The sequence below is a fragment of the Theropithecus gelada genome, chromosome 7a, assembly GCF_003255815.1.
Source record: "Theropithecus gelada isolate Dixy chromosome 7a, Tgel_1.0, whole genome shotgun sequence".
NCBI classification, from domain to species: domain Eukaryota; kingdom Metazoa; phylum Chordata; class Mammalia; order Primates; family Cercopithecidae; genus Theropithecus; species Theropithecus gelada.
This window is the reverse complement of record NC_037674.1, coordinates 15,059,868-15,082,501: the sequence shown is the minus strand read 5'-3', so window position 1 is coordinate 15,082,501 and position 22,634 is coordinate 15,059,868. Positions and strand designations below refer to the sequence as shown.

The 22,634-nt window shown below is 37.5% G+C and overlaps 1 protein-coding gene across 2 annotated transcripts in view; it reads left to right on the top strand.

Annotated features, from left to right (window-relative positions):
• FSIP1 (fibrous sheath interacting protein 1) overlaps positions 1–22,634 on the top strand; it is a 190,190-nt gene that overhangs the window by 30,786 nt on the left and 136,770 nt on the right. For both annotated transcript variants that reach the window (XM_025390805.1, XM_025390806.1), the window contains exons 6-8: positions 13,417–13,512; positions 15,476–15,600; positions 17,061–17,171. In XM_025390805.1, coding sequence (XP_025246590.1) covers positions 13,417–13,512; positions 15,476–15,600; positions 17,061–17,171 — 332 coding nt within the window. The remainder of the gene's footprint in view (positions 1–13,416; positions 13,513–15,475; positions 15,601–17,060; positions 17,172–22,634) is intronic.

Genomic DNA, 22,634 nt, shown 5'->3' with positions numbered 1-22,634 from the left:
TTCTTACTACACGAACTCTTCCATAGGATGCGTGCGTGTCCTCACAACATGGTAGCTGACTTCTAGAGCATGTAGTAAGTGCTCAACAAATTGAGTTATTATTAGTATTCCTGTGATTACTAGACATTACTGCATCAACAGGGACACGGTATGTGTCTCTTATATTATCGTTTATATGTCAAGGAATTTCTGCAGGTTTCATACATCTATTAGCTATGCATAGGTCTTATATATCTTTTTATTATTACCCTGATTGGTGTTTAGCCCATCATATTTATAAAGGGTTATTAATGACATAGTGACTTTTTACACATTTATAATTTATTTTCTATTTGTACATTTAACTAAATTATATTATTAATTCTAATTATTTTTACTTGTTTACCTTGTTTTAGTTTGTGAACATATCATCAGGAAATAATGTTAATGTTTGTGTCCTTTTTAACAGTTATTCCTATGCTGAGAACTATAAGAACTAAGTGTTGAAATTTATTGAATGCATTTCAATATATATTTAAATATATATAAACATATATAAATATATATATGTTTTAAAATTAATAGCTTTAAATACTAAATGAGTCTTTTATTCCTGCACCAACCCTTCTTAGTTATGGAAGATTATCCTTTTAATTTAGTACCAGATTTAAAGGGATGAATTTATTCAGATTTTTTGCATCCATATTTATAAGCCAGGTTAGTTGTATTTGCGTGTGCACACACAGGTGTGTGAAATGTTTGTTATGGTATAGGGGGTGTAGTTGGGGGTGGAGAGTAGATGTATGTATGTTTGCTTTGTCAGGCTGTGTGAACTTCATAAAATGAATGGGGGTGGCTGCTCACTTATTTCTATGATTTGCAACAGTTTATATAACACAGGGATTATCTGTTCCCTTAAAATTTGAAAGATTTCACTGGAAAAACCATCTGGTTCAGATAATTTCTTGGAGGCAATTCTCTAACTCTTTTCTCAGCTGCTGTCATATTTACTATTCTATTTCAGGTTACTAGCTATTCTGGAGTCAATTCTGGCAGTGCATCCATGTCACTAAGATTTTAAAGTATCCACTTCACGAAGATTTAAAAATGTACTAATATACAATCTCAGATAGTATTTTAAATAATAATTCTTTTTCATATTGTTTGTACCTTCTCTTTATCTCTAATTTTGTTCATGTTTTCCTCAATCTTTTTAATCTGGAAGTTTTTTCTAAACTTTTTATTTGGGCACAGTTTTACATTCACAGAAAAATTATGAATATGGTGCAGAGATTTCCCCTATGCCTACCCCTAGTTTCCCTTATTATGAACATCTTGCATTTGTATGGTTCATTTGTTTCAATTAGTGAACAATTTTGGTACATTCACATTTCCTTAACTTTTACTTAATGTCCATTTTTTGTTCCACAGTCCCATCCAGGATGCCACATTCCATTTAGCCCTCATGCCTCCTCAATCTACTGTTGGCTGTGACACTTTCTCAGACTTTTCTTATTTTTGATGACCTTGACAGTTTTGAGTAGTACTGGTCAGGTATTTTGTAGAATGTCCAGCAGTTGGAATTTACCTCATGCTTTCCTCATGATTAGACTTGAGAGTGTGTGTTTTGGGGAGGAAAACCATGGAGTTACAGGGTCATTTTCATTATATCATATTATTAACACTGCTATTCATGTTAACTCTGATCACCTGGCTGAGGAAATATTTGTAAGATTTTTCCACTGTAAAGTTACCGTATTTCCCCCTTCTTTTCCACACTGTACTCTTTGGAAAGAAATTGCTATTTGCAGCCCTGCTTAAGGAGTGGTGCTGGGAAAACTGGCTAGCCATAGGAAGAGGGATAAAACTGGACCTCTACCTCTTACCATGTACAGAAATCAACTGAAGATAGATTAAAGATTTAAATGTAAGACCCCAAACTGTAAAAATTCTAGAAGAAAACCTAGGAAATACTCTTCTGGATATTGGCCTAGGCAAAGATTTTATGACTGCATTCTCAAAAGCAATTGCAACAAAAACAAAAATTGACAATTGGAACCTAATTAAACTAATTTCTGTGCGGCAAAAGAAAATATCAATACAATAAACAGACAACCTATAAAATGGGAGAAGGTATTTGCAAACTGTGCCTCCAACCAAGGACTGTTATGCAAAATCTATAAGGAATTGAACAAACAAAAACCAAATAACCCCATTAAAAAGTGGGCAAACGACATGAAGAGACACTTCTCAAAAGAATACAAGTGTATGAAAAAAGGCTTAACACCACTAATCATCAGAGAATTGCAAAGAAAAACCACAATGAGATACCATCTCACACAAGTCAGAATGACTAGTATTAAAAAGTGAAAAAATAACAGGCATTGGTGAGGCTGCGGATTAAAGGAAATGTTTGTACACTGCTGGTGGAAATGTAAATTAGTTCAGCCTGGTGGAAAGCAGTTTTGAGATTTCTCAAATAACTAAAAATATAACTACCATTCAACCCAGCAATCCCATTCCTGGGTGTATACCCAAAGGGAAATAAATTGTTCTACCAAAAAGACACCTGCACACATATGTTCATCACAGCACTATTCATAATAGTAAAGATGTGGAACCAACCTAGATGCCCATCAATGGTGGATTTGATAAAGAAAATGTGGTTTATATATACCATGGAATACTATGCAGCCATAAAAAAGAACAAAATCGTGTCCTTTGTGGCAACATGGATGCAGCTGGAGGCCATTATCCTAAGTGAATTAACACAGAAACAAAACTAGACATTGCATGTTCTCACTTACAAGTGGGAGCTAAACCCTGGGTACCCATGGACGTAAACATGGGAAAAATAGATGCCAGGGACTCCATAAGGAGGGAAGGAGAGATGGGGCAAGGGTTGAAAAACTTTCTATTGAGTACTATGTTTACTATCTGGGTGATGGGATCAATAAAAATCCAAACCTCAGCGTCATGCATTATACCCTTGTAACAAGCCTGTAGTGTACCCCCCAAATCTAAAATACAAATAAAAATTTAAAAAATGATGAAAGCATCATTGCTATGAATTTGTTTCTGAACATAGCTTTATCTCTATAGCATACTCCTGTATGTGGTATCATCATTTTCATTATTTTCCACAAGACGTTACCATGTTTTTATTTCCTCATTGATATAATAGTTACTTAGAAAATGATGATGACTTTCTTTTCTTCTCCAGAATTTTGTATAAGTCCTATATTTTAAAAATGAATATAGAGTCTCATAATATTGTCATGGTTTTGATATTTTTAAAAATAAATTTTACTGTGTATATTTAAGGTATACAACATGATATGAGATACATATATGTATATCTATAAATATATGTAGTAAAATGCTTACTATAGTGAAACAAATTAACGTATCAGTCACCTCACATAGTTACCCATTTCCTCTCCTCAACCCCCCATCATGGGAAGAGCAGCTGTAATCTACTCATTTAGCAAAATTCCTGAATGTAATACACTATTATCAATTATAGTCCTTGAGCTGTACATTAGATCTTTAGACTTGTTAGTCCTACATATCTGCTACTTTTTATCCTTTGACCTACATTTTCCCATTTCCTCCCAGTGTTCCCTCCCCAGGTAATCATTGTTTTATTTCCTTTCTCTGTATATTTGACTTTTTCCTTTTGTTTTGAATTCCACATATAAGTGAGATCATGCAGTATTTTTTTTTCTGTGTCTGCCTTATTTCACGTAGTATTATGTCCTCCAGGTCTACCCATGTTGTGGCAAATGGCAGGTCCTCCTTTTTTAAGGCTGAATAATATTCCTTTGTGTGTGTGTGTGTGTGTGTGTGTGTGTGTGTGTTACAGTTGCTTTATCCATTCATCTGCCAATGGCCACCTGGTTTGTTTCCATATCTTGGCTATTGTGAATGATGGTGCAATAAACATGGGTGTGCAGATGTCTTTATGAGGTGGTGATTTCATTTTCTTTGGGTATATACCCAGAAGAGGAATTGCTGGGTCGTATGGTAATTCTTTCTATTTTTAATTTCTTTAGAAATCTTCATACTGTTTTTCATAATGGCTCCACCAATCTATATTCCCTCAAACAGTATACAAGGGTTCCCTCTTCTCCACATCCTCACCAATAATTTGTTATCTCCTGTCTTTTTGATAATAGCTTTCCTAACAAGGTGTTATCTCACAGTAGTGTTGATTTACATTTCCCTGATGATTAGTGATGTTGAGCACCTTTTCATATTGTTGGTCATTTTTATATTTTCTTTGAAAAAGTATCTATTCATCTTGCCCATTTTTAATCAGGCTATATTTTCTTGCTATTGAGTTGTATGAGTTCTTTATAAATTTTGAATATTAACACCTTATCAGATATGTGATTTGCAAATGTTTTTCCCAATCTGTAGGTTTTTTTCTTTTATTGATTGTTTCCTTTGCTATGCAGAACTTTCTTAGTTTGATGTAGTCCCATTTATTTATTTTTGCTCTTTTATTCTGAACTTTTGGTGTGATACCCAAGAATCATTGCCCAGGGCGATGTTAAGGCACTTTCCTTCTATGATTTCTTCTAGGAGTTTTATAGTTTCAGATTTTATGCTTAGGTCTTTTATTCATTTCGAGCTGATTTTTGTGTATGGTGTAAGATAAGAGTCCAATTTCATTCTTTTGGATGTGGAATTCCAGTTTTCCCAGCACCCGTTTATTGAAGAGACTACCTTTTCCCCCTTGCGTCTTCTTGGGCCCTTGTTAAAACTTAATTGACTATATATGTTTGGATTTATTTCTGGGATTTGTATTCTGTTCTGCTGGTCTGTGTGTCTGTTTTTATGCCAGTATTATACTGTTTTGATTACATTGCTAATACTAATTTGATTACCTTTCTGTGTGATGCCTTCAACTTTAGTTTTTCTTTTTCAGAATTGCTTTGGCCATTTGGGGTCTTTTGTGGTTCCATATGAAGTTTAGGATTTCTATTTCTGTGAAAAATATTGTTGAGATTTTGATGGCGGTTGCTTTGGGTAGTGTGGACTTTATCACAATACTAAATTTTTTGATCCATGAGCATGGAATATCCTTCCATTTATTTGTGTCCTCTTGAATCTCTTTCACCAATGTTTTATGGTTTTTAGTGTCCAGGTCTTTTACCTCCTTGGTTTAATTTATTCCTAAGTACTTCATTTGATTTTTTTGATGCTATCATAAATGAGATTGTTTTCTTGACTTTTTTAGGCTAGCTTGTTTGTGTATAGAAATGCCACGGATTTTTATATGTTGATTTTGTACTTTACAACTTTTCTGAATTTATTTATTACTTCTAATAGGTTTTTTTTTGGTGGAATCTTTGAGGTTTTCTACATACAAAATCATGTCATCTGCAAGTACAGATAATTTTGCTTCTTCCTTTCTGATTTGGATGCTTATTATTTCTTTTTCTTGTCAGATTGCTCTTGCTGGTGCTTCCAGTACTATGCTGAATAGAAGTGGTGAGAGTGGGCATCCCTACCTTGTACTAGATCTTAGAGGAAAAGCTTTCCGTTTTTCCCCATTGATTATGATGTTAACTGTGAACTTTTTATAAATGGCCTTTATTATGTTGAGGAAATTTTCTTCTATACCTAAACTCTTGAGAGTTTTTATCAAGAAAGGATGCTGAACTTTGTCAAATGCTTTTTCTGCATCAATTGAAATGATCATGTGGTTTTTGTCTTTCAGTCTGTTAATGTTATTTATGTATCACATTGATTGATTTACATACGTTAAACCACCCTTACCTGCCAGGAATAAATCCCACTTGATCATGGTGTGTAGTCTTTTTGATATATTGTGAATTTGGTTTGGTAATATTTTATTGAGGATGTTTACATCAATGTTCATCAGAGATTCCTGGCCTGTAATTTTCTTTTTTGTGTAGAGTCTTCGTGTGGCTCAGGTATCAAGGTGATACTGGCCTCATAAAATGTGTTAGAAAGTATCCCCTCTAGCTGTTTTTTTTTTTTTTTTTTTTTTTGGAAGAGTTTAAGAAGTATTGGTATTAATTCTTCTTTGAGAGTTTGGTGGAATTCAGCCATGAAACCATCTGGTCCTGGGGTTTGCTTTGCGGGGAGGTTTTTAATTACTACTTCAATCTCTGTGTTTATTGTAGATCTGTTCAGGCTTTCTGTTTCTTCCTGATTCAATATTGGTAGTTTATATTTTTCTAGGAATTTATCCATTTTCTCTAGGTTATGAAATTTGTTGACACATAATTATTCATAATAGTCCCTTTTGATACTTTTTATTTCTTAGGTGTCTGTTGTAATTTTTTTGTTTTCATTTCTGATTTTAGATATTTGAGTCTTCTGTTTTTTCTCAGTCTAACTTTTGTTGATTTTGTTTGATTTTTCAAAAAAACAACTCTTAGCTTTATTGATTTCCCCTTCCTGGTGGCTTTTCTATCCTCTATTTGATTTATTTCTGTTCTGATCTTTATTATTTTCTTCCTTCTGCTAACTTTGGGTTTAGTTTGTTATTTTTCCAGTTCCTTGAAGCGTAATGTCAGGCTACTTATTTGAGATCTTTCTTCTTTTATAATGTAGGCATTTATTGCTATAAACTTCCCTCTTAGAACTGTTTTTGGATATTTTGAATTTGTTGAAATCTTTATAGTCTAGTAGAGAGGTTCTCATTGTAGGAGACATTTGGATGTGTGCATTTTTGGCTGTTGTAAGGATGTGCTGCAGGGGAGAATGAGGGAATTACTGGAATTTATGCCACTATGCCGGGGGCCAAGTTTGCTAAAGGTCAGGACTTGCATAAGGGAACTCCACACAAAGAATTGTTTTGCCTGTAATATGATTAATACCGCCAGTGAAAATTCACCTAATATATGATTAACTTTTATAAGTGTTCCATGGGCACTTGAAAAGAAGGACTATTTCTCTCTGTGTAGAACAAATTTTGAAATATGCAAAATGTCCATATTACTTGTCTACTTGATTTGCATTCATCTTAGAGAGTTCTGTTAAGGTCTTTCAATATAATTATGCTTTTATTAGTTTCGGAAAACTGATTGTACTCCTTCAATACAGTAGAAAATGCATATTATTTGTGAAACCAAAAAAGACGACCTTGAAGAAAGAGTATACTAACATGAAATGACAAGAGGATGATTTAAAAAAGAAGCTAAGATGAGAAAGGATTACATGGAAAGATAGGAAAACTGTACCTATCAGAGTAACGAGCACAATTAAGACTGCAGGAGAATCAAGGCAGTGAATGATGCTCCACAACACGAAGGGATAAATAGTTGAAGAAATGATGAAGCAAATGATAAGTGTGGAGATAGGGAATAGGAATTCCAGCTAAAAATTATAGAAATTTCTGAGAAAGTAAACCAGTATAACTGTTACAGAAACAATGATCAAAGGAAACTTGTGATTTAAAAAATATTATATATGCACTATTAATGATAAAAGGCCAATACCCATATATACACACGTAAGAATTCTGAACCGTGGGAAGGCCCGAAGAAATCTTACAAGCATCCAGGCACAAATTAGAATAATCTTATTTTACCTATAAAAATGGAAGCTGAATTCAGATTTCTTTCTTGCAATAAAGGAAAAATATAGTAACTAGGGATTACATATTGCCTCTGTTACTGTGGCGTGAAGACAGCAGAAAGACATTCTTAGATATGGTAGAGTGGATAATTCACTGCTAATATTGTCTTTGGAATAAATATACTTGAAAACACACTCTAGGCAACCAGCAAATGAGTCACAATGTACAATCCAGGATTAGAGAAGTTGCTATATAAAGGAATTATCTGTGAGCATTATAACCAGCCAAATACAGAGGTGAACAGAAAGAAATGTATGTTTATAAATCCAAGAATTACTCTACACTAGAAGATAAGAATAACAATAGGTAGGCCTAAAAGTCCAGATTATATTAACAGAGGCTGAAAAGTGGGAGAAAAAGGTGAGGGTAAGTAAAACAATTCTGAATTCCCTGTGTTACTTTAGAGGAGGGGCAGAAAACCATTTTTTTGTTCTTGACTTTCTTAATATAGAAAAAATATGTTTATATAACTTAGACTTCAAATTAAAGTGCAAACTTTCCAAATTGTAGTATAGTTAGGATTATGGTTTATAAAGGAGAAAGGAAAAATAAAAGACAAGAAAATGAGCATTAAAAGAAAGGAAGAAAGGGAGGGAGGGAGGAAAGAGGAAGGAAGAAAGCAAGAATGGAAGATTGGAAGGGCGGAAGGAGAGAAGTCCAAACAGGAAAACCATTAGGGTCTAACAGGAAAATCACTGTTATGTCTAGTGATGTACATGTTAGGTGAGGCAATGAGTGTACTCTTTTAAACTAGCCTATTAAAAGATACACTCTCACATTGGTTTTCTTACAAGCCCTCATTTCACTCAGTTCCCCCCTCCTTCCCCCTTTATTTTTATAATCCCATCCTCTTGTCTTTTTACATTCATCAGTTCTTTCCTGTGACTTACTCCTCTAATTTCACAAATGTCATGTATTTTGATGTATTGAGGATGCCAAAATGTTTTTAGAAATTGTATGATTTGTATAAGTATTTTCAAAATACATGTCTGCTGTCCCATTGATGACCAGGCTGCTGTTTCATTTGTTTTTCATGTTTTTCCTTCTGTGTCTTCTCATCCTCCAGTGAGGTAAAATCCATCCACACCTGCCATTTGCCAACAGAGCAAAAAGGCACGTCTGCCTTGAGTCTGCTCGTGGTCCATCTGGATGCTGGTAAAATTGTGATTTTAAATCTCTGGTTGCAGCTTAGGTTGCTGTGCCCAGCTGCCATTTCAGTTTTGAGTGTCTAGCGGACATTCACTACTGAGGCTCTGCTGTGCTGGTTCGGATTTGATACCTATAACTGATGTAGTTCTGGGGACAAGCCTTTCAGGGCTCTTAGCATCACACCTCTGTCTCCACTGTGAGGATTTGCTTGCAGGAGGACATCTTTATTGCTCGTATCTGCCTCCTTTCTGTGCAGTTGTTTTCTAAGAGTTGCAGCCTCTGAAGAGATGCAGAAAGAAGTCTGACGGCAGTTGAGTAACGCATTTGAACTGCCTCAAGAAACAGTGTTGTTGCTCAAGGAGATGGGGACTCTGGTTTCTGGGTGATTTTTTCCTTTTATCTCTGAGTCAAGGGGCTGCCTTCCATCTAGATCTAAGTCTGCCCCTGCGCTGTTTCAGTACGCAAAGCTTGCATGGCCGCTGATAACAGTAGGTCCTCGAATGACATCATTTCATTCAACATCGTGTTTTTTTATTTTTAATTTTTTTAATTTTTATTTTTAGAGACAGGATCTCATTTTGTTGCCCAGGCTGGAGTGCAGTGGCATGATCACTGCTCACTGCCACCTTGAATTCCTGGGCTCAAGGGATCCTCCCACCTCAGCCTCCTGAGTAACAGACTACAGGTGCATGCCACCATGCCCAGCTAATGTTTAAATTTTCTGTAGAGATGGGGTCTTGCCATCTTGCCCAGGCTGGTCTTAAACTCCTGGGCTCAAGAGATTCCTCTCGGCCTCCCAAAGTGCCAGGATTACAGGTGTGAGCCACCACGCTGGGCTCAATGTCATTTTATCATAACATCGATGAGAAACAAAAAAAAGGATTCCCAGCTAGGGCCACTGTCTGTATGGAGTTTGTTTGTCTTCCCCCCGTCTGCCTGGGTTTTCTGCAGACACTCCGGTTTCCTCTCCATCTCACAGATACGCATGTTAGGTTATCTACGTGGTTCCACTGTGAGTGAGTGTGGGTGCGTCTGAGTGCACCTTGCCATGGCATCCTGTCCAGGGTGCGTTCCTGCCTGGAACTCTGAGCTGCCAAGAGAGACTCTGGCCGCCCGAGACTCTGAATTGGAATAAGCTGGTAAATAATTACCTTATTTATTTTTATTAATTTTTCTTAAATATACTTATAGCCCACATTTATGTCAGTGTTTAATATTAGAAGTGTTTTGGTCTTTATTTAGAAGTTTAATAATGTTTTTGTGACCAGAAATGTGCCATAGAAACTTAATTCTTATTTATATTTATAAGACTGTGGTAAAATTGGTTTTGTTATATGTCGTTTTGCTTAAAGTCACAGTTTCCAAGAATCTACAGATGATGTTAAGAGAGGATTTACTATACTTGGGTAGGACATCTAAAAATTGTACAGTTCAGTATTCAGAAATGAGGCCCTTTTTCCCTTTCTGTTTCTCCCTGCCTTTTCTCAGGGTGGTGTCTGGGTTCGGGAGGACGCTTGTGTAGCATCATGGCCTGGGGGTGGCGGGGGGTGGCGCGTGCATCTGGTCCTTGCTGTTCTCTCAGAGGCATCCTGTCCCGCTTGGTCTGTGGATATGGGAAGCCAGCTGGGGCGTCCGCTGACTTGTAGCTGGTCCCATTTAGCCTTTGCCATCTGCCAGCAGATGCTGATGTTCTATGTGGTCCCTGCCACATCCTCTCTGGTGGGAGGCTGTGTGCCACCCCCTCATCGCGACCCCAGTCGTCTTCACAGGGGCGTGTGAGAGCTTCTGGTCTCCTTCAAGCCACAGGCCAGCCAACCATGGGGAACTGTGTGTGTGTGTGTGTGTGTGTGTGTGTGTGTGTGTCTGTGACTGGGGGATGGGGGAGAGAGAGACAGATGACTTCAGCCCCTGTCTCCCTGTAAGCATGCCACACTGCCTTTGCTTCTCTGCAGCTGTCGTGGGTGGATGGAGAGCACTGTGTTCCTGTGTGCGGGGTCTCCCTTCAGTTCCAGGTGTACAGTGAGGCAGAGCTCACTCTGCTCTGGGCTTCTCCGTCCTCTTCAGGTTCTCTATGCACCTCCAGGATTTCACCTCCAGGGGCTGTGCCGGGGAGCAGCTTAATACCTGTATCACTTGTGTCTGCTCTAAACTCATCCCCTCTGCAGTCTTCTCGGTCCTCCAGATCCTTATTTGGGGTGGGTTTTAATTTCTTCCATGGGTGGCAGTAAGCAATTTAAATCGCATCCTGCAGTCGTCCTCTTTCAGGACTCACATGAAAAACTGTGCTCAATCATCAAACTTTTGGCTCATGATCTCTAAAGGGAGATTTTTTTTTTTTTTTCCTTCTCACATGAATGTTTGTGGTGAAGAGAGGAATTCTAAAAATTTTCTTATTAACTTTTAATTTTGATGTAACTTCAAATTTGAAGTCAGAAGAAAAGTACAAAGGATTCTCAAACACTCTTTATCCAGAGTCTCCAAATGATGAAATTTTACCACATTCTCTTTTCTCTCTCCCTCTCCACACAAGGACACACATATACACACATACATGCACGATTATACATATAAATCAGGAAATGATTGTTATGCAATTATCAATAGGCTTTATTGAGATTTTGCCAATTGTCCCATGAATATCCTTTCTAGCAGAAGAAAAATCTCAGGCTATGCATTATAATTCCCGTCATACCTTTTAGTCTCTGTGTTTTAGGACATAGGCATTTTTGAAGATAGTAGGCCTATTATTTTGTACCATGTCCTCTAGTTTGGGTTGGTTGGTTTCTGCTCGGTTAGGTTCAGGTTATGTGTTTTTGGCAGGAATCCCACAGAAGTGATAGTGCCCTTCTCAATGGATCAGATCAGGAAATGCGTGATGGTGATGGTCCCGACACTCACAATGTTAACTTTAGATGAAAATGGTGTCTGCCAGGTTTCTCCATGGTAAAGTTACTGTTTTTCCTTTGGTAATTAATACATTATCTTGTGGGGAGAGAGATGCTTTGAGGCTATTATCCTATTATTCCTCAAACTGTCACCCACTAGTTTTATCGTTCATTGACGATACTTACCTGAGTCAATTATTATGATGGCTACTAAATGGTTAATTCCATAATTTCTTCTACGTTATTTCTGAAAAAGAAGGAAGAACTTTCTAAAGGGAGACTTTTGGAATTCAGAAATCTTTTTTTCCCTCAAGGGTTAGCCTCTTGCAACTGAATGCCCAACTTTTAAACTCTTGTCTTTTAAACTCAAAGCTGATCGATGGCACCCTTGTTGTAGGTAGTACCCACCTCTCTCTGAGGCAGTGAATACCACTGGGATGATGGGCAAAGAGCCACAGGGTCACAAGAGTAATTTCACCTTCTTCTTACCACCTGCGTGACACTGGCCTCAGATAGTCGCTGATCACCTGTGAGGGTTTGCAGTATTGTAAATTTTCATACTTTTATGTCTTTACAGGTGTTTTAGTATAAAATTGAGTGAAATGGTTATCCTAAAGGAATTATGGGATAGAAAATAAATGTATTACCACTTCAGGACTATGATGTAAATGTAACTTAAACTGATTTTAATGAATATTGAAGATCTCTTAATAGTGGTTGCACCAAAAAAATGAAAGTTCAAAAACAATTTTAAACCTTTTTGTTTTCTAAGTAGTTTACCCCTCTCTCCCCAGGCTTACACCACAAATTTGCTTGATTAACTCATCAAAGATTGTACAAAGACTAACAGTATAATGTCAACCCCAGTTCCTAATTCATTATTATGAACTCCAAATTAGGGAATTGGTGTTGATGAATTAGTGTTTATAGCAGAAGTTTTGCGTTTTGAATTTGGTGGTTGTGTGTTGAGGGTAAATGTATCTTCTGCCTGCTTTCTTTGTCTGTATCAGCTCATAGGGGGTGTCTGAACTTGGTTTGCTTTTTGGGAGAGGTGGTGGATCCTGTAATATCCTCAAGACTTCCCATGTTTTCTGAGGCAGAACCATTTCTGTGCCACAACGTAGCAGATTCTCTCACGTCAGGGTATAGAGACACACTTGTAATAAAATGTTTATGTTAGCAGCATCTTGCAAATATACAGTGTCCAAATTAGCTAGTAGGAGATCTTAAAAATAAACTACATTGAAACAAAGAAGTTGAAAAACACAATGTCCTATTTTCTTTATGGAGGTGCCAAGAAAATACATTAGAAAAGAAGAAAGTTAATTGCTAAGAGTCTCCCAAGTTATCTTTCACATGCTTTCATCTTAATGACTGATCACATATTTGAAGTCTCCACCCTGAGGACCTAAAGAAAATCACAATTATATTTACTCAGTGTGCATATTCTCTGTATTATGAGCATCAAGATTTGGGTGCATTGTCTCTGGAGAGTTAATGTGATATTTTAGCACACTGTTACACGTTTTTTTTGTGCTTAAGTTCCAGGGAAATGCTGTTTAACTATCTTAGCTCCTATAGTTTGTTTCATTGGCTCCTCTATACAAAGATGATTGTCATTTCTACTTGGAGGTGACATTGACATTGTCTTAAGAAATTTGTATGTCTGGAGGGGATTGAGGAATACTGGAGAGAATATTAAATGTTATCTTTTAAAAACAACTTTGTAGACAACTTCTTAATTTATTTTGTGAGCATTGAACAGATGATTTTTAAAATCAACAGGTCCTTCTCATGAGAATGAAGACAACTTTTCCTCCGTGTTTCATACTCAGATCCCTCCAGAAGAATATGAAAAGCAGATGCAGAAACTCAGTAAAGGTATGTTTTAATTTGTGTGATCATACATATTTTCACAAGGGAATACTAGCTGTATACAGAAATATTCATAAATGAAATAAGTCCATGTAATTTAATCCAAAGGTAAGTGGAAGCAAGTAGGGTTCAAGATGACACAAGACTGGTCATTGTTGCAGCTAATTGCTGAGAATCTGTTATACCATTCTACTTTGGATGCTTGACATTTTGTATAATAATAAAGAGTTTTTTAAAAAGCTGGCTGCAAGTAATAAGAACCTGGCTTCAGCAGAAACAAACCTGTGAAAAGGATTTTGGTGGGAGGCAGCTTTCTTTGGTTCCCAAGAGCATATGCTGTGGTTAGTCATTCAGAGGTTGGCTCAATTCTGCAATCCTAGAGAAGAGCCTGAGTGATCCAGCTGGGTCAGGGGCCTACGCCTGGCTCAACCAACTTGTCCAACCCAGCAAGGTTTGGGGTCATTCTGGGAACATGGCAGCTATATCACTGCCAGACTGGAGAGGAGAAGAGGACATTTACAGTGAAGACAGTTCTGGCCAGATAACCCAATGTGTTTCCCCTGCTATTTATTAGAAATGTATTTTAAAGAAGCTCTATGATAAATATAAACATGGCTGTGTTCAATTTGTATTTTTTAAATGTAGTATTGCTTACGAGTATATGAAACTTCAGCTGAATGAATAAACAAACCTCATATTTCAACTTAAAAGACAGTATACAACTTGAATTATGGAAAGAAGTGTTATATCTTGTATCTATTAGGCCAATCACCAAAAAAGGAACTCATACTTTAACTATTGGTAGTTGATTTAAAAGATAATTATGTGATTGTTAAAAAATAAAACCCCAGGTTTAAAGCGTAGGTTTATTTGCCTATAAGCTTATGTAAGTTAAATTTGAGTAAAATTTTTTTTTACTCAAAGCTACTTTTGTTTGAAAACAATTTTAATCAAGAGATCTTACTCTTTCCCTCGTTCTTTCCAGCTATTTTCATCAAAAATTTTTAAATGGTTACATCTGTATTGACTTTTTGATAACTAGCTATAAACACACCAATTGACTAGCTCACTTCATCCTTTTTGTTCAGGTAACCTCCCTTAGAAAACAAAATTAACTTTTCTGTAAACTTTGTCTGGATTGAGCTTGTGACTGGTGTTTTTTTCTTTTGTGGACTTTAATGTGGAAATGCATCCTGTTTTGTAGGGCGAACTGCATGTGCTATTTAAGGAGACGTTCCTTCTTCGTGCATATTTTCAGAGCTTTGATTAAGGGCTCACATGATCTTGTTTTAAAATATTTTAATGTGACACAGAGAAAATGAGATATTTTATAAAGGGGAATATGAATCCACAAGTATTTTTCTTATTCTTATTTTGAGCACTCAGTGTCTGAATATCTCAGACATTGACTCAAGCCTCTTCTGAATGGTTGAGGAAAATTGGCCAACTGAAATGGGCGCTAGGGGTTTGTATGGATGGGAGCCAGGACATGGGACACTAATTCCCAGACCTTGCTCAGACAGGCTAAACAAAATGCACTGTTCAGAAGGAGTGATGGCAAATTAATAGAATAGCAGGGATGACCTAGTCTTTAGGGAAATTTTTGTTTTGTGTCAAGACTGCAATAAAATATGTATTTTAAAGTCTCCCTAACATCAGCAATTTCTTCGTCTCATGTCTGTCTTGAAGTTCTATTGATATTTCCCATCATTCTCATGGAATCAACAGGAAGAAGTTTGATATGTGATAATGAATTACACAAGTTTTATGAGAACTTCATTTGAAGTTACAGTAGCACATTTATCTTTTTAAGAATAGATCTCCATTATATATGAGGGATCTGGAATGTAGAAGTTAGTTCTTCTGTGTGTGTTTTATTTCTTATATATTTTAATATATGCTTAAAGTGGGCTTTTAGCATAATTGACACTTTTAATTACGAAAAATTTTTGAACTTTCTTAATATTAGATTTTACCTGTGATGTGGAAAGAAATGAGTCATTGATCAAAGCAGGAAAGAAACCTTTCTCAAATACAGAAAAGATTGAGCTCAGGGGTAAACACAACCAGGATTTTATTAAGAGAAACATTGAGGTATGTACTTAGAAATTCAGAAGCGAGAATTTGGGGCTAAATGAGCTGAAAAAATGGCAATGGTTTTTTCAGTTCAGTGTCTTGAAATATTTTTTCAACCATCATAAATGTATAAATGATTGAATTAGTAGATATAATAAAAGAAAACTTTTTATAAACCAGTACTTCATTATTTCTATGTTCAACCCATTACATCCTATCCTATCCTATCTCCTTATAAAACTGCTAGGTGCATCTATCATTTATTTCACTATCCAGAAATAGTCTGTTTCCTGCAATTTGCAAAACATTTATTTAGATAATAGCTTTGGACAATGTTTCTCAGACTTTAAATTGCGTATTGGTAAAATCGTTTTTTTTAAGTAATAAGACTGATTTTATAGCTAGTACATTTACAACTTTGAATGGAAAATGCTCCTGGCAGCAGCTGGGCTGGAGAAGCCAACTGGTTGTCTGCCTCTTTGCTGAACCTCCCGGCAGCTGGTCACTGGCCTTGATTAGCTTCCGCTTCAAGCACCCATCTTTGGTCTTACAGGCCTTGCAACCTGACTTGGTTTGTCTTTAAGGCAGACTTACACTAAACAAGGGCACAGGGGTTGCTGGGTTTGCGAATTAATTAATTTGCAACAAGAAATATAGTGAGGAGGACAGAAGCTCTGCACAGCCCTTGAACAGCGTCACTAGAAAACTGCATGGGCAAGTGTGGAGTATTGACAAGAGAGAGTTAAGTAATTTTTTACATTTCAAGCCTGATGCTTTCCCCATAATTGGCAGATCATTTCCAGGCAGACTGGATTTGTGGGACAGCCTGCCACTGCCAGGACTGGCCTCTGGGACGCTCGACTTTTGTGCTCCACGTTCATATGATCTTCTTCAGGAAACCTTCTCCATCTCGATCTGTCTCTTTCTTTGCATTGGCCCGTTGTATGTTGATTTACTGCTCAATTTTCCTAGAGCAGTAGAGTTCCCCCCTTATCCAGGTGCTTGCTGACACAGCAGGTCTACCGTAGATTTCTCTTTCCCCTTTTTAATAGTAACTGAATATTTAAATTCCTCATATGATAGTCTTGAAATTTAAAAGCACTTTCATTTAGTGGACCAGTACCCCAAAGAAAGTGGCAAGAAGATTTCTTCCAAATGTCTCAGCAAGGATGTTTTTGCATTTATATTTTTTTATCTATGATAGAGAAGTTTGAAAACTGCTCATATTATTTTTTAATAAAATGTCTGTTGGAATGGTTAACAGGAAGGCCTACTTATAGGGATATCTTTGGATATTAGAGAATGGCCGTATACAAAAATTTTTGCGTAAAATAAAATTACCTAGCAAATATAAAATGCCTAATCTTGCAACTTTTCTCTTTTTGTATCTGTAGTGTAGAAGTCTCAGGTTCCATTTTTATTTTCTTGAACTATGAGTTTCTTTGATTATATAATATTTCCATTAATAAATTCTGTAGTTGGCCAAGGAATCAAGAAACCCAGTGGTTATGATTGAGAGAGAGAAGAAAAGGCTGGTTGAGCTTTTGAAGGACTTGGATGAGAAAGATTCCGGGCTCTCCAGTTCTGAGGTACGTAAACTCTGATAGAGAACTCTACACTTCCTAATTTTGATTTTAAAAAATCATATTATTGACCCAGTAGCACAAATTTACAATAATTTTTCAGATTCTGAGACATTATTCTCTGACTTAAAAAAAATCCTGTTTTACTAACACAGAACAGATAACAAAATACCGCATGTTCTCACTTTTAAGTGGGAACTAAATGATGAGAACACATGGACTCATAGAGGGGAGTGACACACACTGGGGCCTGTTGGAGAGTAGAGGCTGGGAGGAGGGAGAGGATCAGGACAAATAACTAATGAGTATTAGGCTTAATACCTGGGTAAAAAAATAATCTGCACAACCCCCATGACACAAATTTACCTGTGTAACAAACCTGCACATGTACCTCTGAACTTAACATACAAGTTAATTTTTTAAATCCTGTTTTGTACAATTATTTTTATTGAAGTTTTCAAATTTATTCTTGGTCAATTCTTTATTGACTTTCAGAGGATTATTTAATGTCATTCTAAGAGTGTTTACACATTGGTTATCAAAATAACTTCTGCCTGTGATGTGATGTACTTATTACTGATGACATATGAATGTGTTTTTCTGTCTCCTTTTCTTACTGTCCCTAAACTGGTTTTGTGGTGTTTCAGTGTAGTCTTCAGTAATCCTAAAGAATTCCATCCTGTTCCTGCCCAGTTAACTTTGAGCAGCCACTTCCCTGGAGAGTCCTGGGGTTGACAGGAGGGCCTGCTTATGGTGATAAGTCTGGGTGGGGACAGACTACACTGAAAGAGGGGAACAGCATGTAATGGGGGTGGGGTGGGGCAAATGCAGGTATTTATAGGGCCTGGGAAGGTCACCTAAAGAGTGCTGTGCCACTGTTTGCACTTGTTTACATATTAAACTTGAGAAATATTCTTTGCTTCCATGAAGAAATACACTCTCCTATGTTCCTTGAAGCACTTAGCTCTTTTGTATATCTTGTATTCCCCTGCATTTAATAAGGACATGATGGATTGAATGCTGCTGGCACCCTGCCCATATCCCCTTTCCCTGACACCTGTCTGTGCATCCGTGCCCCAGCCCTGTGCTAAGGGTACACAGCTGTCCCCTTCGCCGGAGAATATCCCTGAGCCAAACAGCCCAGGATATTACTCCCTCCTCACCCCGGGCCCTTTATCTAAAGGTGAGATTAGCTCTGTGGGGCATTGTGTCCTCCAGAGCTTCCCCAGGGATCAGACTGAAGCTGGTCTTCAGCTGAGACCACATCCTCGCTTGGCCCTGTGCCCTTGCCCTCAGCTGTTTTCCTCACTTCCCTGGTCCCAAAGGCACTCTCCCAGTGAATCACTTGAACAAGAATCCTTGTCTTCGTTTCCACATCTAGGGACACAGAGATTCAGAGCGTAGTTTTTTTTGCTGTAGGTCCAAAAGCAGTGCGTGTGCAGTGATGCCTGTGGCCCACAGGGGAGGGCGTGCCCATCCAGCGGGAGCTAACAGTCTGTCCGCTGGTGGCTGCTGCATGGAAATCTCAGGCCAGGCCTGCCTGGATCCTCCAATTTTTCAAGGAAAGCTAGAAATTCAGATTTTTTTTTGTGGGAAATATTAAACTTGTAACATGTTCACAACTGCTCCTATTTAAAAAAGTTCTGCGTGGGCAAACAAAATATCCCTCCCTTCCACCAAAAACCAAACACATATCTACAGAATATCACAGATAATAATCTTCTAAATAGTCCTTCCTGAGATGGTGAGGTCCCAGCGGGAGCTGTGTCTAGGAGCAGGTGAAGGTGTTGCTATGCCTGGGGCTGATGCAGTAGGGGAAATGGGTGGGTGAGGGAAACTGCTAAATGCCCACATAATTCTGAGATATTTTAGCTTCGCTGATTCATGGTATAGTCATGTGCCACATAATGATGTTTTGGTCAACATTCTTATATGGCAGTGGTCCCATAAGATAATAATGGAGCTGAAAAATTCCTGTCACCTAGTGACACTGTAGCTCTATATTTTAGAGTGTGCTCCTTGTACTTATTATAAAAGAGTGAATTGTAAAACAGCTTCAGGCAGGTCCTTCAGGAGGAATTTCAGAAGCAGGCGTTGTTATCATAGGAGATGACAGCTCCATGCGTGTTACTGCCCTAAAGACCTTCCAGTGGGACAAGATATTGATGATCCTGACCTTGTGTAGGCCTAGGCTAGTATGTGCATTTGTGTCTTAGTTTTTCACAAAATCTTAAAAATAAAAAAAGAAAATTTTAAAATAGGAAAAACTTATAAAGAAAGAAAATATTTCTCTACAGCTGTATACTGTGTTTGTATTTTAAGCTAAGTGTTATTATGAGAGTGAAAAAGTTAAACAAATTTAAAAGTTTTAAAAGTAAAAAAGTTACAGTAAACTAAAATTCATTTATTATTAAATAAAGATATTTTAAAATAAATTTAGTGTTGCCTAAATGTACAGTGTTTATAAAGTCTACAGTAGCAGCCAGTAATGCCCTAGGCGTTCACATTCACTCACCACTGAAGCACTGACTCACCAGAGCAGCTTGCAGTCCTGCAAGCTCCAGTTATGGTTAAGTGCCCTATACAGGGGTGCCATTAAAAATATTTTTATACCATATTTTTATTGTACATTTTCTATGTTTTAATATGTTTAGATTCACAAATACTTCCCATTGTGTTACAATCACCTACAACACAGTAACTACAAAACATGCTGCACAGGTTTATAGCACAGGAGCAATAGGCGTTACGATGTGGCCCAGGTGTGTAGTACACTCTACCGTCTAGGTTTGGGAAGGACACCCAGTGATTTCTGCACAATGACAGAATTGCCTAGTGATACCTGTCTTAGAACATATATCCCTGTCATTAAGCGACACATAACTGTAATGTGTCTGCTTTATTAACAAAAGCTTAGATACCAGTAAGAATTAAGGGATCTGGGTTTCATTCTGGTTTTGTTATTAATTGTGAAGTTCAGTACTGCTACCCATGGTCTCACTGCATATCGAACTATGGCGATAGCTTTTCTTTATACATTCTAGGAATGCTTTCATAATGACTTTTTGTTAATAATACTGCCTTTCGCACATTATTTTTGTTAGTATTTATGTCGTCTTTCTGTTTTAAAGTCATGTCTGTCATTTTAGTTTTTGATCTTCTACAGGTACTGTGTAGCTGGGCTTTTGCTCTTGCTTTTGTGTCTTTATCTTTGTTTCGTCATCCTTTATCTTTTGTTATTATCAATATGAGGATATTTAATTTACTCATAATCATTATGACCACATACTTTTTGAATCTTTTCCTGACATCAAACTTTATATTTTATTTATCATATTTGTTTTTGTTTATCTCCCTATTCCCTTGTGGTTTGGAAACTTAATATCCTATTTCTGATCTGGTACTGTTAACCTTCAAGTTTTAAAAATATATTACAATTCATATTTTCTTTTCAATTTCCATAATTAGTTTCTAAAATTTCATATTTTAACAAGATTGGATCTTTGGTGTACTTTTATTTCCCTTGTGTTTCATTTTCTTTCCTCCAGGATATATTGAAATCATCTGGAATTTTAGTTCTGGAATATTACGCATTTTAATCTTAACCTTTAAAAATAGTATGCTTCTTGTATGTTAGGAATCTCTCTCAACAAAAGTTAGCCAAAATTTTTAGCCGCACCATTAACTGTGTGTTTGGACTCAACAAATCATTTATTTGTATAAGTCATTCCTTGAATTATTTTTCTGGAACTTTTTTGAAAAATTTTGCACCAAGAAATAGTGGAGTGTGGATAATTTTTGAGTGTTTGTGTATTCAAATATTTATTTTTTCCTCATTTGAATGTTAGCTTAGCAGATAACTAAATTCTGCATGCAAAATGCTTTGTTTATTGAAGCATGTAGAATTTTCCCCTTATTTTGGAGCTCACAATTTTATCAGATTGTATTTGTGTGTGTCTTTAAAAACATTTCAGTTCCTGCTTGGTACCTTGTAGGCTCGCTCTTTTTTTTTTTTTGAGACGGAGTCTCGCTCTGTCACCCAGGCTGGAGTGCAGTGGCCGGATCTCCGCTCACTACAAGCTCCGCCTCCCGGGTTCACGCTATTCTCCTCCTCAGCCTCCCGAGTAGCTGGGACTACGGGCGCCCGCCACCGCACCCAAGCTAGTTTTTTGTATTTTTTAGTAGAGACGGGGTTTCACCGTGTTAGCCAGGATGGTCTCAATCTCCTGACCTCGTGATCCGCCCGTCTCGGCCTCCCAAAGTGCTGGGATTACAGGCTTGAGCCACCGCGCCCGGCCCTTGTAGGCTCTTTCTATCTGAAGGTTTAAATCTTCCTTCAGCTCAGAAGTTTATGTTTTTTATTTCTTCCTTTCCATCATCTCTTTTTTCTCCTTTTGGGATACCTGTAAATGGGGTAACAAGAAATGCAGGGGTGAGCAGCTCATGTTTTTCTGTCCTCGGGTTCTGCGTTCCTTTGTGGATTTTGTCTTTAGGTTTGCGAGATTGCCGCTGCATCTGTAGGCAGTGTGGCCATCTTCCAGGCAGACAGGAGGAAGGAAGGATAAAGAGCAAAGAGACTCTCCTCTGAGGCTTTGCTTTTTCACTGGGGATGGAATGGTGTCCCCAGGACTTCTACCTGCATCTCACCGGCCAAGCTGTACACATAGCCATTTGTTCAGTATGTTGCTGCAAGTGAGAAGGGGGAGTCAGGTATATGGCTTTCTCTTTTTTTGTAGTAGAGGTAGAAATGGGGATCATGTCAGTCAGTAGACAGTGTCTGCCACAGATGGCTATAGGACCTCTTGGATCTCTCTTCCGGTCTTATAACATCTTTCTCATAATGTTAACCTTTTTTGCCATTTTGTACATATAAGGTCATTATACAGTTTTCTAAGTTGGGTTTCAACCATGTCTATTCTGCTGTTTAGCCACGCAGCTCTCTTTTGAGATTTTTAAAGACGATTGTTTTTAGACCCAGCATGGTGATTCACGCATGTAATCTCAGCACTTTGGGAGGCCAAGGCGGGACGATCACTTGGGGCTAGGAGTTTGAGACCACTCTGGCCAATATGGTGAAACCCCATCTCTACTAAAAATACAATAATTAGCCAGGTGTGGTGGCGCACGCCTGTAATCCCAGCTACTTAGGAGACTGAGGCAGGAGAATCGCTTGAACCTGGGAGGTGGAAGTTGCAGTGAGCCAAGATTGTGCCACTGCACTCCAGCCTGGGCAACAGAGTGAGACTCCGTCTCAAAAAAAAAAAAAAAAAAAGTGTGTGTGTATATATGTATATATTTACACTAATATTTACTGAGCGTTCTTTCTGCAAGTCCTCTTACCTGATGTGGGAGGTGAACATAGAAATTCTAGAGTCAGGTAGATGGTGGCAAATGTTAGAATAGAAATTCAGAGGAAGAAGCAGTGCAGCAGGAAAAGTTTAGGAAAACTTTGAAGAAGGAATCTATTTA